At 32.4% G+C, this 13,968-nt stretch overlaps 1 protein-coding gene across 1 annotated transcript; it reads left to right on the top strand.

The window, feature by feature from the left end:
• The first annotated feature begins 555 nt into the window (after positions 1 to 555).
• Positions 556 to 1,815, top strand: LOC142628466 (uncharacterized). Its single transcript, XM_075802561.1, has 3 exons — positions 556 to 651; positions 870 to 1,150; positions 1,338 to 1,815. Exons 1-3 carry the CDS (start codon positions 556 to 558, stop codon positions 1,813 to 1,815), a joined length of 855 nt encoding a protein of 284 aa, XP_075658676.1.
• Positions 1,816 to 13,968: the final 12,153 nt, after the last annotated feature.

The following is a 13,968-nucleotide window of genomic DNA, read 5'->3' on the forward strand; positions in this document are numbered from 1 at the left end:
ACCAAAGTAATTGCAAAATAAAATATAAAATGTCCAATTTAGTATCAGATCTAGGGAGCAATATTTTCGAAAACTCAACCAACTCTTGGAACCGTAAGTATTTGATCTAATCACTAATCAATATGGAAACATCCATAATCTGTAAAATATCCATGCTCGGTGGTTGCTGGGTTTAATCAGGTCAACGTTTATTGACCCAAAAAAAAAAAAATCTGGGTTAATGCCTTAATGGTGATGGGTTTGGTTACTGTTAGAGATTTTTTTTAAGCATTACTTTATGTTTTCATTTGGCAAAATCTTAGCTTTTATTCTAAAACGTAGACTACCAGGAACTTTAGAAGATCTTAATCCAACAAAAACACCCACACCTATGATAATGAAACACAATAGACAAAAGCATGGATCCCGAAATTTTGAATTTTTTTTTTAATATCATATATATATTTTCAATTATTTAATGTTTATGCATATAAAAATATGGATTTGACCCCTAAATTTTGAATATTATAGTTATGTTTAGATTATTCAGTAAGCGGCAGCTTCCACACTTCAGCCATGACCATCCTCTTACCTTCCATAATGGCTCTAATTACGCTCGCATGTGTAAGGGATGCGGTGAACGCTTATGGCGTTCACCACGCTACAGTTGCGGTAAATGTAACTTCCACCTTCATCAGTCATGTTTCGAATTACCCCTCGAGTTGCAGCATGTTGTACACAGCGAACACCCTCTCAAACTTCAACAAAAACCTCCATGTTAGGGGGGGACTTGCAGATGTAGTTGCTGCAATATAACTTGCAAATTTTTTGTTTACCATTGTTCCCTCTGCTGCAAATTTAACCTTGATATCAAATGTGCTTTGCTACAGCCCATCATTAAAAGTGAAATTCATGACCACCCGTTAACCCTCTTTGGGAAGTTGATCTCGTTCACTTGTGATTGTTGTGGTAAAGAAGGCAATAGCATGCCATACTTATGTGGCAGAAACTGTGGATTTTGGGTCCACCATAATTGTGCTTCCTTGCCACGCATGGTCAAGAGTATACGGCATAAGCACCCTCTCAACTTCACCAACTCTATTGAGGCTGATGATTCTGAGCAGAGACTTTGCCAACTTTGTGTTAAGATGGTGGACACAAACCACGGGGTGTATTATTGTCCAAGATGCAATTATGCTTAACCGCGGCAGTTTCTACTCCTGCTAATAGTTGCCCACCTTGATTGTGCTACGAACAAAGAAGGCATGGATGAAACATTTATGCAGAAATTTAAAGGTAAGGATCCTATTGAGTCAATAATTATGCTGGAATATGGCCATAGAAATATCTTATTTAAGTTTTGATGGATTTACCAAAGAAATATCTTATATTGTTAAAAGAACCGAGGGAGAGGACAAAATTGAAATGGCCATAGAAATCAAACATTTCGGTCATGAGCATGACTTAAAACTTACTAAAGAGCTTGAGAATTATGAAATATGTGACGGGTGTATACGACCTATCTTCCATCTATTTTATAGTTGTGCTCAGTTTAACTTCTTTCTTCACAAATCTTGTGTAGAATTACCTACTAAAATGCGACACCCACTTCACCAGCACCCTCTCATCTTAAGGCTAAGAAGACCAAAGCTTGGTATGTGTAATGCTTGTTCATGTTTAAGTAATGGCCTTACCTATGTGTGCAATGCATGCAATTTTTCACTTGACGTCTCATATAGTTTGATACCTGAGAGGCTTACTCATGATGGTCACAAGCATCCCCTTATCTTCTCTAGCTCAACATCTACTGAAAAGTGCAGTGCTTGTAATTTTTAGAGTAAAATCTTTCGTTGTAGTAGATGTGAGTTTACCCTAAATTTTAAACGTGCTCTATTACCACACACCGTGAAGTATGAACAACATGAGCACCTCTTTACTTTTCATTATATCGTTGAAGATAACTCAGGTGAATATTATTGTGATATTTGTGAAGAAGAACGAGATGAAAGAATTGGTTCTACTATTGTGTAGATTGCGATTATCCTGCTCATTCCCATTGTATTTTTGGATATGCCAAAATTGATAAAGAAGACTTTCGAAATATCAAGTTTGGGGTCACTTGCACATATTACATCCATCAGCATCCCCTCACTCTTGTTCGTGAGACTATGGACCAACCTCTATGTGATGAATGTGGTAAACCTTGTGATGCATTGGCTTATCAATGCACCTCGTGCGACTTCAATATTCACCAAAATTGTTTTACGAGGTGGGAGAATGATATGATTGACTTTCACCCTTAAGGACGGATACTGCCACATGGCTAGTGCTATATGCACTTTCTATTTGACTTCTTTCTCAGCATCTAAATTTTTCCTTGTCTACATGAAAATTATACCAGTCTTGTTCTTATTTTATTGGCTGAGGTGGTTTATAAGACCACTCTTCTCAATTTCCCTGCTGTACTTATGAGAAATCAATTATCATAAATATTATAAGCATTCTCTGTACATGGCCCTGTAGCATCTGTGTGCTGCAGATAATGAAGCATGTCAGTGCCTATATATCGTCCAGCCGCCATATTCATAGTTAAAATTGAAATTTAAAAATGGAGTGTTCCATTGATGAAGAAGTAGCATTTCAAACAGCTAAACTGCAAGTTTGCAATGCTTCAATCAATAGGACTCCATGCAGTGGCGGTTCCAGGATTTTTTTCTAAGGGGAGTCAATAAGAGGATACATCTTAGATAAAATATGAATCTTATGATCTACATGGTTTCCTTATTACAAATTTGTCTACAGTATGTACTGATAATAAAATAAAAAAATAAACTATAAGTTCATTCGACATATTTTTTCTCAATATAATGAACATGTTAATTATTATTGTTAAGTGAATTTTAATTATTACTGCTTAAAATATTTTTATTTATTAGTTTATGACAATTATATGTTTACATTGTACTATCAATGTAAGATTTATATTATAGATAATTATACTATACACATTTGCAAAAACTATACAATATTGTACACTTTTGTTTAGAAAAAATGTAAATATTACAATGATGCTACAATGTAAACTATAATTTTTCATTCTTTTTCAAATTTATTAATATCTAAATGGGCTTTTTTTTTTAAAATTAAATGAAAAAAAAAAATTTACTTTGTTGTTAGGCTTACTATTTCTCCCTGATTTTAGATAAAATTGGATTGTTGTTAGGCATTTTTTTGTATTTAAAAAGATTAAAATATTGTTTAGATGATCATAATTAAACTTATTTCAAGTGGGTTTTAAAAAAATTTAGAATCAAAGTGTTCAAATTTTTATTTAGGATGGTCAAATTTAAAAAAAAAAAACAAAATATATTATATATAAAATAAAAAATAAAAAAAATTGCTAGCTCAGGGGCTTCATTTGAACCCTTTTTTTTTTATATGGTCATTTGAACCCTGAGCTATACATGGTGCCGCCCATGACTCCATGCAGTACATCTGTACATGTTTTCTTAGGAGGCTGAAGATGAGACATTGAGACTGCAGTAACCATATCTTATCTACATCTTACACATCCCAAATTCGACTGGAAAGTGATATTTTCAATTAATGCTTTTCCTGTGTCCATTGATTATATCATATGTTTTTCAAGTGCGACTATGATACCCATCACAAATTGATGCACATATACATGTTGAGGTTATGAATCCACAAGACTATTGGTGAAAATTGGATCACCAATAAAGAAACCTTTTTTGTTTCCAGCTTTTCATAAACTTGCGAGAATTCAGCATAGCTTACTGTGCATGTATACTCAAGTGGTACAACGTCCAAATCATGTTTCACCATATTTGCAATTAACATCTCACAAGCTTTGTAAATTAGAAGTTCGTTATCCATGGGTGGAATCCTTCTCCTGCTGAAACAAGTTTACTTTAATTGTCTCAGTTTTTTGTATCAGACTTCTCTTATAATTAACTATTATGCCAGTTAAATATAACTCCCATTTGGATTAAATTTAAGAGTATTTTACAAATATCATCCTTGCACTTTTGACGTGTTAATTTAGTCCTTAGATTATGGATTTAAAGAATTAACCCTATACGACATTTGATTTTGACAAATCACCTTCTATTAATATTTTCTATTAAAGCCTAAAGGATTAATCACGTAATATGTATAAATTAATAATAGCATTCTGACTTTCAAAAAAAATAATAATAATAATAGCATTCCGAAATTATTGATGATGATAAAAAATTATTTTATAAATCATATGATTCAATCGTTAGTATTTAACGGAAAGGACTTGTATAAAAGGTCTAATCAATATATATATAAAAGCAGAGACTTAATGCGGGAGAGCATGAGGTTTTACCAAGTGGCACTCTCTTTAAAAAGATAATTGAATTTTTTTTTTTTGAAATAAAATAGATCATTCTTAATTTGTTACACTTATTAGATGCCACATCAGTTATTTACTAAACTCAATAGATTTTAATTAATAATAAATAAGATTAATGGATAAGATAGAGGGATTTTAATCATCAAAAACTCTATGTTTTCCTTATTCCTCCATCCAAAGGTTTTCTTATGTTTATGCCTATGCCTACTCCTATTCCCTTATAACTAAATGCCTACTCTTCCTAAGCCACTACATGCCTTCTCTTATGCCTATGTTGCTAAATTACCAATTCTTTGTTCTATAATTTGCACAAACTAAAATAGCATTCAGATTATTTAAGAACACATGAATCTTCCAAAAAAGCATATGTTTATTCACCTGGGATAATAAACAACAATAATGCTCATCTTCCACTTGCTTCATGTCATAATGGTCATGGTTCAATATGGTAAATTGTTTTTTTTTTTTTTTTAAATTGATACTAAGGCTGCGTTTGGTTCAACGGTAAATCAATTTCAGAAATTATTTTCCGCATTTGCGTGTGTTTGGTAGGCACAGAAAATTTGGTCAACTAAAATTATTTTACAGTTTGACCGTAAAATAGCCCTTATACGATGGAAAATCAAATATGTTCCTATTTTACCTTCAAATCACATTTTCGACTGAAAACAGAGGGAGAGAGAGCACGAAGAGAGGGAGACAGAGAACGAAGAGAGAAGTGTCGACGAGCCGACGAGCCGACGAGCTCGCATCGGCGAGATCGAGCCGCAAGATCTCTACCACGCTGGCGAGATCGAGCTGCGAGACCACCATCCCAAGCCCAAACCCACCCCCGTCGTTACCAATCTGGTCGCCGTTACCGATCTCTTTCCCTCAATCTAGCCGCCGTTACTGATCTCTTTCCCTCAATCTCTCAATCTCTCAATCTTTCTCTCTTTGATCTCTGATTTTATTGTTGCTGTTGTGGTGGCGTGGGTAGTGGCGTTTTGGTGGCTTTTGATGGCTTTTGATCTCTGATTTTTTGGGTGTTTTGGTGGCTTTTGATCTCTGATTTTGTTGTTGTTGTTGCGGTGGTGTGGGTGGTGGTGTTTTGGTGGTTATTGTGTTGTGTGGTGCTGGTGTGTGGGTGCTGGTGGATTTTTCTGTGGGTGCTGTTGGATTTTTTGATATAAAACTTGTTTGGAAGCTGAGAAAATGGTTGAGAAAATGTGAGAAATTAGTGAAAATTTTGCATTTTCTGAATGTTACCAAACACTTCAAATTATTTTCCAATATAATTTTAAAATTGCAACCAAACATTAGAAATTATTCTCCTTTCCCGAAAATATTTTCACCGAAAAATATTTTACACCCGAAAGATATTTTACACCCAACCAAACGTAGCCTAATATGCTCTTTTACTTATACTTTTTGTTTGCTAATTATCATTCTTATGGGCATTTGGGGCTTTATAAAGTGATATAGTCATATAATAGGATGCTCTTTATGCCATTTTTTATTAGCTAATTATGATTTTTATCAAGTTTTGTTAATAGATTAAGATTGTCAAGTTCTGATATAGTCATATAATTATGATTTTTTTTGTTACTTATGGGTTTAAAAAAAAAATTATTTGTGTTTCTACATTTTGTTTTTGATAGATATAAAACTTTCTAAACTCATCAATGTATTGCTCAATGTGTAGAAGGATCTATCATTTCAATTTCAACTTCAATGGAATGAGCTTAACTGTTGTTTTCTTGATCCTTTTTCCTTTTGGTTTTTCAAGTTAGTATAGGTGTTAAGCTGAAGCTTCAATTTCATTATACACAATTTGATTCTATTGTGTTTGTTGGTTGATCTTATACATTCAAAAGAGTAACTTTCATAAAGATATATTAAAATTGAGGATGTTATGTGCTTCATTTTCATTTTAGGTTTAAAAAGTTTTAGCCATAATGAATACTTAGATGATTGCAAAAAGATACATGTTTGAGGAGAAACCACACAAACATATATCTACTATAAATAAATTAAGAATGCTGACATTTACTTCATTGAGCTAAAGTTACTAAATGGCCAAAAACAATTTAAAAAAGAATTTCTTAAAAATATGAAAATGCATGTAGTCTAATCTTTTTACATTGTAACTAATACTTTTAATTTGTAGTTTTGAAGTTTTTGTGCTCAAGATCGATTTTGGCCAGGAAGAACCATCAAGGGCAGCTTGGTAGTGTCATATCTTGAGATATGTAAGTTGTTTTATTAGAGAGAATTTATTCAACAAGTGCTTATATTATTGAAAGTTTGCAACATACTCTAATAGATTAAAAATATAATTAGTGTAATTAATTAAATTAGTATCTATTGATTTGTCATTCCATGAATGTGAGAATGCATTAAGCCATATTCAAAAATGTTTTTATTCATTTTTTTTTTTTACTATTGATCTGAATTATGATATTAGCTTACTCATATTTAGTTTTTTCGGCAACAATTAATACACATGCAATCAAGAGTATAACAAAAATTATGCTCTTCCCATTGAATTCAAAACAATGGGCTGATGTTTTATATTAGCCAATCAACTTAAATCTTTAATATGCCTTTATTACTTTAAATTCTTTAGATAGAGTCAATGATAACTTTTCTATTTGATAGCCCAAGAATATATTGACCCCTTGTGATAAATTAACCAATTAATTAGCCAAGTTAATTAATTAATTCAATTAACATGCAATACGTGTGGTAACACAAACAAATCACCAACTAAGTTAATATGCAGCGGAAAATAAAGTTGACACGGTGATTTTTTTACAAATGGGGAAAACCTCCAAGGCAAAAACCTCACCGGGTGATTTTAAGGTTACCACTCTCGAGAATCCACTATTATCACAACTTCGTAATTGCTTTAGCTCAAGGAAAACAATATATATCTCTATATCTTTCTTTTTTTTAGAAATAATTACAATATACTGCTAACCTCGCAACTTGAACCTTTTTTCCCTGACTCTCGCAATTTGAATTTTTTCTCCCTTAAACCCTAGACACTTTATGTATGGGGAGGTGTCAATTCAGCTACATGGCTCTCAACATATATATATATATATATATATATATATTTCATTTAATAAATATAAAAGTTCTTTTTTAAAAAATTAATATGTTTATCATAATTAAGGCAAATCCTAATGGATACTTCAATTGAGCATATGTGAAAAAGGCATATACATACCACAAATGGTAAAGGAGAAAGAAAAATTTGCTAATCCCTTTTAATATGGTTAATTTTTTTATCTCAATCAGTCACCCAAACAACATACCGCTTATTCATACCACAACCACAAATATTGACAATGCAGCATTAGCTATCTGTAATTGCTAATCTGAAAGTATAGATTTCTTTAATAGCTCTACATTCGTTTCTTTTGTCTAATATGTCTTTATTGAATCAAAATTAAACCACAAAAATCATATAAAAATCACCAAATTAGAGTTTAAAATTATAATTAAATTTTTAAAAGAAATCTAGGCACATTTACACAAAAATTCCATGTAACTAACTCACACTTAGGAATATTGGACCATTTTTCCTTTGTATAAATAGGGGGTTCCAATGTGATGAGGGGGCTAACAATTTTCGCTCTAAAACATTTATTATAAGAACACAAAAATTTTCTATTGTAGACTTTTCACGATTAAAGAACATGACTTGCCAACTAATCAAACTAGAGTTTTTAGTACCTACTGCAATTTCACAACATCAAGAACAAACCCTAGTGTATACAATGTCAAATTCCGTAGTCTCTTGTTACATCAAATGAGTGTTTAATTTTTCTCGCAAAGTATTAAATAGTAAAGCTTCTAGGCCATAGTCTTAATTACAACTCTCAATCATATTGGACTTGGATGACACCTATCAACAACGTATCATTATAAGATACAGAAAAAAAAAATTTGGAGTGTACACAACGTTAAGTGTGGATGGGAAGAAATTTCATCCTATTCCAATTGGTTAGGTTAGTAAGGGACCTATTCCAATTTAATGATCTTGAAATTTTGTATACAAGTAATAATCAAGGAAACTTCCATTGTAGACATTTCACGATTAAAGAACACGACTTGCCAACTAATCAAATTAGAGTTTGAGTACCTACAACAATTTCAAAACATCAAGAACAAACCTAGTGTATACAATGTCAAATTCCATAATTTCCTGTTACATCAAATGAGTATTTAATTTTTTTTCGCAAAGCATTAAATAGTAAAGCTTCTGGGCCATAGTCTTAATTACAACTCTCAATCATGTTGGACTTGGATGACACCTATCGACAACGTATCATTATGAGATGTAGAAAAAGAATTTGGAGTGTACACAACGTTTAGTGTGGATGAGAAGAAATTTCATCATACTCCAATTGGTTAGGTTAGTAAGGGACCTAATCCAATTTAATGATCTTGAAATTTTATATACAAGTAATAATCAAGGAAAATTCCACCTAAAATAAGTCAGATTTTTGGCAAGAGAAAAAATTGAAGTCTAGACAAATCAAGCTAAGGCCGACTAAAATGGACCATATTCTTAATTTCTTACTTCTATTTGTTCCATGTACAAGATTTATAGTCAATACTTGACTTATAAAAGTTGAACATCTTATCTAAAGTCCATCCTCTGAAAGCTTGAGAAAAAATTCATTTAAACTAACATGATATATAAATTATAAAGGAATCAAAGAAAAATTGTCAAAAATAATGAAAATTTAATCTATGCTTAAATTCTTATAAGGATGAGCACAATAGCAATATCCTTTTAAAAAAAATAAAATAAAGATAAAAAAATCTATACTTATTTTGTACGAATGATAAAGTCCTATCACAAATTTTTTTGAGGCTCATGTTGATTAGTGATTAGAAGTTATAAAGGAATAATCATCAATATATATATATATAAGCAGGGATCTCATACGGGAGTGTGTGAGGTCTTGCCAAGCGATGCTCTAATTTTGCATTTAGCATTTTTTTTACCTCTTCATTAAGTTTTTTATACAGTTACCCAAAAGTTTACATTAATTTATTTTACTGTTATCTCATTAGTCTCTTATTAATTGCCTAATCTTACATCACACATTTCTCTCTTTTTCATGTCTTTTAGCATACCCACCATTTTAATATTTTAAAAAAAAATAATAATAATTAAGGACTAATAATAATAACTAACCAGATAAGGCTTTGGAGAGAGATAGAGAGACATAAAAATGTTGTGAATTGTTAAATAAAATGTATTGTTTCACTACAAAATCAAAATGCATTGTTTCACTATAAAAGACCCAAGATTGACAAAACATTTGAAAGAGAGAGAAAGAGAAATCTGAAGAGACGTCGCCTCCATCGTATTGGCCTCCCACCACCATCAAGACGCCGAAACCCCTACGGGTATTTTTTTTCCTTTTTAAATTAGGGGATTAAATATGATTTAGGTTTGGGTAATTTGGTTGGATAGTTTTTGTTTAGAGTATATAAGTAGAGAGAATATTGGTATGTAATGTAAAACCATATTCTACCATGGTTTTAAATCATCTATAAGATACGTGCATACACACTTGCCCACACCATGTTTTAATGTCACACTATCAATGAGTGGAAGACAGTGAGAGAGTTGGACATACTTTTATTTCATAGTATTAAATAATAAATATGTGAACACAACACAAATTATTTGATTTTCACAGTCATGTTACTCTTTTGCGTTTATTTTTTTTTCATGATTTAAAAAAAATAATAATAATCTCACCTTCTTCTTTTTTTAGGGTGAAAAATTAATCTTATCTTGAGAAGACTATAAATATAAAGTGAAACAACAGTTATAAATTGCACACGCATAATCATTATAATTATAATTATTCAGTTCAAGGAATGAGTAGAATTTTTTTTTTTTGGAGGAATATTGTAGAATAAAAGTTGTTACAAAATGTCTCTCTCTTAGAGACCTCATGCGAGAGTGCATGAGGTCCTACCAAGTGGCACTCTAATTTTGCATTTAGCCTTTTTTTGATCTCTTTCATTAAGTTTTTTATTTTTTTTATTGTTACCCAAAAGTTCACATTATATTATTTTACTGTTATCTCATTAATATCTCATTAATTGCCTAAGTTTACACCACACATTTCATTATTCTTCATGTCTTTTAGCATACCCACTGTTTTAGTATTTTTAAAAAAAAAAAAAAGAGTAAGGGCTAATAGTAATAACTAACGAGATAAGACTCTAGAGAGAGATAGAGAGACACAAAAATGCTGTGGATTGTTAAATAAAATACACTATTTCACTATATATTACCAAAATAAAAGATTTGAGATTAACAAAACATTTGAAAGAGAGAGAAAGAGGAATTTGAGGGGTCACCACCTCCGTTATAAACACCTATGGGTAATTTTTTTTTTCTTTTTAAATTAGAGGCTTAAATATGATTTAGGTTAGGTAATTTGGTTAGTTGGTTTTTGTTTTGGCTATATAAGTAGAGAGAATATTTGGTGTGCAATGTAAAGTCATATTCTACCATGGTTTAATTTTAATTCATCTATAAGACACATGCATACACACTTCCCTACACCATGTCTTAATGTCGCACTATAGATGAGTGGAAGATAGTTAGAGAGTTGGGTATACCTTTATTTCATAGTATGAAATATGTGAACACAATACAAATTAGTTTATTTCATGGTCCTGTTACTCTTTTGCATTTATTTTTGGTTTCATGATTTAAAATAATAATAATCTTACCTCAAGAATGCTACAAATATGCAGTGAAGCTACTAAACTAATTTTTGATATCTCAAAATGTATATGTTTCTTTACTCTAATTTAGTTTACTTTTTCTTTATAATTTATATACAATATTATTCAAAACTGTTTTACATAAAATATTACAAAATTATCCGTGCATTCGAATCGAAAGCGCCAATAGAGCCTGACAAGAGGCAGTGCCATTCCTTAATTTAGAAAATAAAAGGAGAAGAAAGTATCTTCTTTAAACAGAGGCAGTGCCATTCCTTTATTTGAAAGTGTCGTTTGTCTTTCTCCAATTCAGATATGTTTTCCATCACATTTTAAAAACGTACCGCTCTTTCTCCATCACTCCTTTTCATGTCAATACAAGAACAATCCAAAAAATCAAACACACAAACCTATAAAAAGCCAACCCAACCCATAAAATAAAGCAAGAAACAATCTCACAAAAGCAAAACCACCAGATATTATTTGACAGTAGTGTTTATTACACACACTAATCCACACATCCGTATGCACGTACATGCAGAAAATGAACTAAAATTGTAACTTAAAGTGACGATATTGTAAAGGCACATCTTCAAGGTGGTGTTTTGAAGATCACGGTGCCAAAGTTTTCTGAGGAGAAGAAGAGGCAGCATAAGGTGATTAACATTGCTGAAGAGAGGTCCTCAGGGGAAGACATTATGGCTACGAAGGCTAAGATGTGATACATACCACTGCTTTACATATTTTATAGTCTCACTTTTGTAATAATTATGTTTCAAGGTGTAAGTTTTTGGTGGGGGTGAAAAACTACTTTGCCTTCGCAATTTGCTTTTGTATTTGAAGCTTTTGTAATATATGTGGTCTTGATGCAGTAAAATCAAGTTCTATTATTTGGAAAGCTCAGCCAAGGTTTAATTAATGGAAGAGATTCTGATGCTCATATTTCCCAAGTTGATTTAGGAATTATTCTATCGGCCTGTGTTTATATGCCTGTTTGAGCTAACACGGGTAATTGAATAAATTTTCTTCATTTATATTGCATAGTTTTTTTTTTTTTTTTTTTGAGATTGAAGATAGAAACTTGATTGATGTAAAGAAAACGCGTATACAAACAAAGACTTGCATCAAACTGTGCATGTCTCCGTAAAAGCAGGAACACAATAAAAGATAAAAATTCCAAGCATAAAAAAAAAATACAAGGCCTAAGAGCTCTCTTGAGTGGCTGAAACACGCTGATATGTCTCCAAAACTGCCAAAGCCCCTTCCGGGATCCCCTTTGGCTGTGCTTGAGTTTTCTCAAAATAGAACTTGTTTCTTGCATTCCAAATTGCCCAAGACAGATCTGCCATCACACCGAACAGATGAAAGAAATCCTGGACTTCATTGCTGCTTTTCTGCACTTCCCCCTTCACCAATGCCCAAACATTTCAAGCAAAGGGACATTCCCATAACAGGTGAGCACAAGTTTCTGGTTGTTGTTGGCATAACTCGCATCCACGGTCCACCTGTATTTTCCGTTGGTGAAGATTATCCCGAGTAGGGACGATATTGGAGCAAGCTCTCCATATAGAAGTATAAATCTTTGGGGGCACATTCATTTTCCATATCATTTTCCACCTTCATCCGTCTTCTTGAGCCCTGGAGTGTTCAGCATCTACCTTCTGCCTTAGTCGAAGAGCCACCTGGTAAGCAGATTTAACTGTAAACTCGTGTTTTCCGTTTTCTTTCCATATCAGCATGTCCCTAGTGCGAGTCCGATTCAATAGGATAGCTAGAATCTCCCTCCTGTTCCTTGGTGCAAATCTTTCATAGAGCTTTGGTCTGTCCCACTGCCAAGTATCCCTGTCAATGAAGTCAGAGACCTTTTGTTTTATATTTTCTCCATCTCTGATTTCTGGTTTGTGTGATAACCACATTGTCGACGATGCCAGAATATACTTATGCAAGTTTTCTTTACTCGTTAATAATGGAGTATAATATTGGAGCAACAAACTGTCAGGTTAACGTATCCTAGCCTCCTAGGAGATTCTTGGGCAACTCTTGAGACTTCTCTTCTCCAAGGTCCAAATTCACGCGGAGTCATCAAAACAAGTTTGACCCTTGAGAACAAGAACAATCAGTAAACACGGTTTAACATGCAAAGAGGATCATAATAAAAACTTCAAAACAAATGGATACTACAATTGCATCAAAGATCACTTTCATGCTTCTCTAAGTCAACAAATTAAACAAATAATTCCAACATATATAAACGAAAGTACTTCACTTAAAAAAGAGAAGTTCCCTTTACTTTTTTATGGCCCCCAAATTTCAAAATGTTTACACCTCTGTAAATAAATGTCAACGACCAATCATTAGCAAAAGGAATAGAACACTGAGCAAAAAAGCCAAAGAACATATGGAAATGTTTGAAGTCAGTAAACCTTAAAAAATTAAAGCAGACTAACGATTATTGTCATTAAAAAGTTCTTTGTTAAAAGGGAACACGGTAGTGCACTCCTTATCTATACAGACATTTTTATTTACCAATTTACTAGTCTGGATGAAAGATGTGTCAATGAGCTTTGATTATGTACTTCGGCTCGATTTATAGAAAATTAACATTTTTGATCTATCGAACAACTATTGAAAGGTGTCAATAAGCTCAAACTTGCACAGCGACTTGCAGAACCTAGGATGCAATCTTTGTCCAAACAAAATACAATTCTAAACTAAATACAAGACTAAACTTGCTCACTGTCGACTGTTTACCAACCTAAAGCTAGAACCTAACAGTAAGAAATTGTTGGAGAGAAGACCAGGCAGCAGCTGCAAAGTGGGAGCTATAAATCGTC

Source organism: Castanea sativa, chromosome 3 (genome assembly GCF_040712315.1).
Source record: "Castanea sativa cultivar Marrone di Chiusa Pesio chromosome 3, ASM4071231v1".
NCBI lineage: Eukaryota > Viridiplantae > Streptophyta > Magnoliopsida > Fagales > Fagaceae > Castanea > Castanea sativa.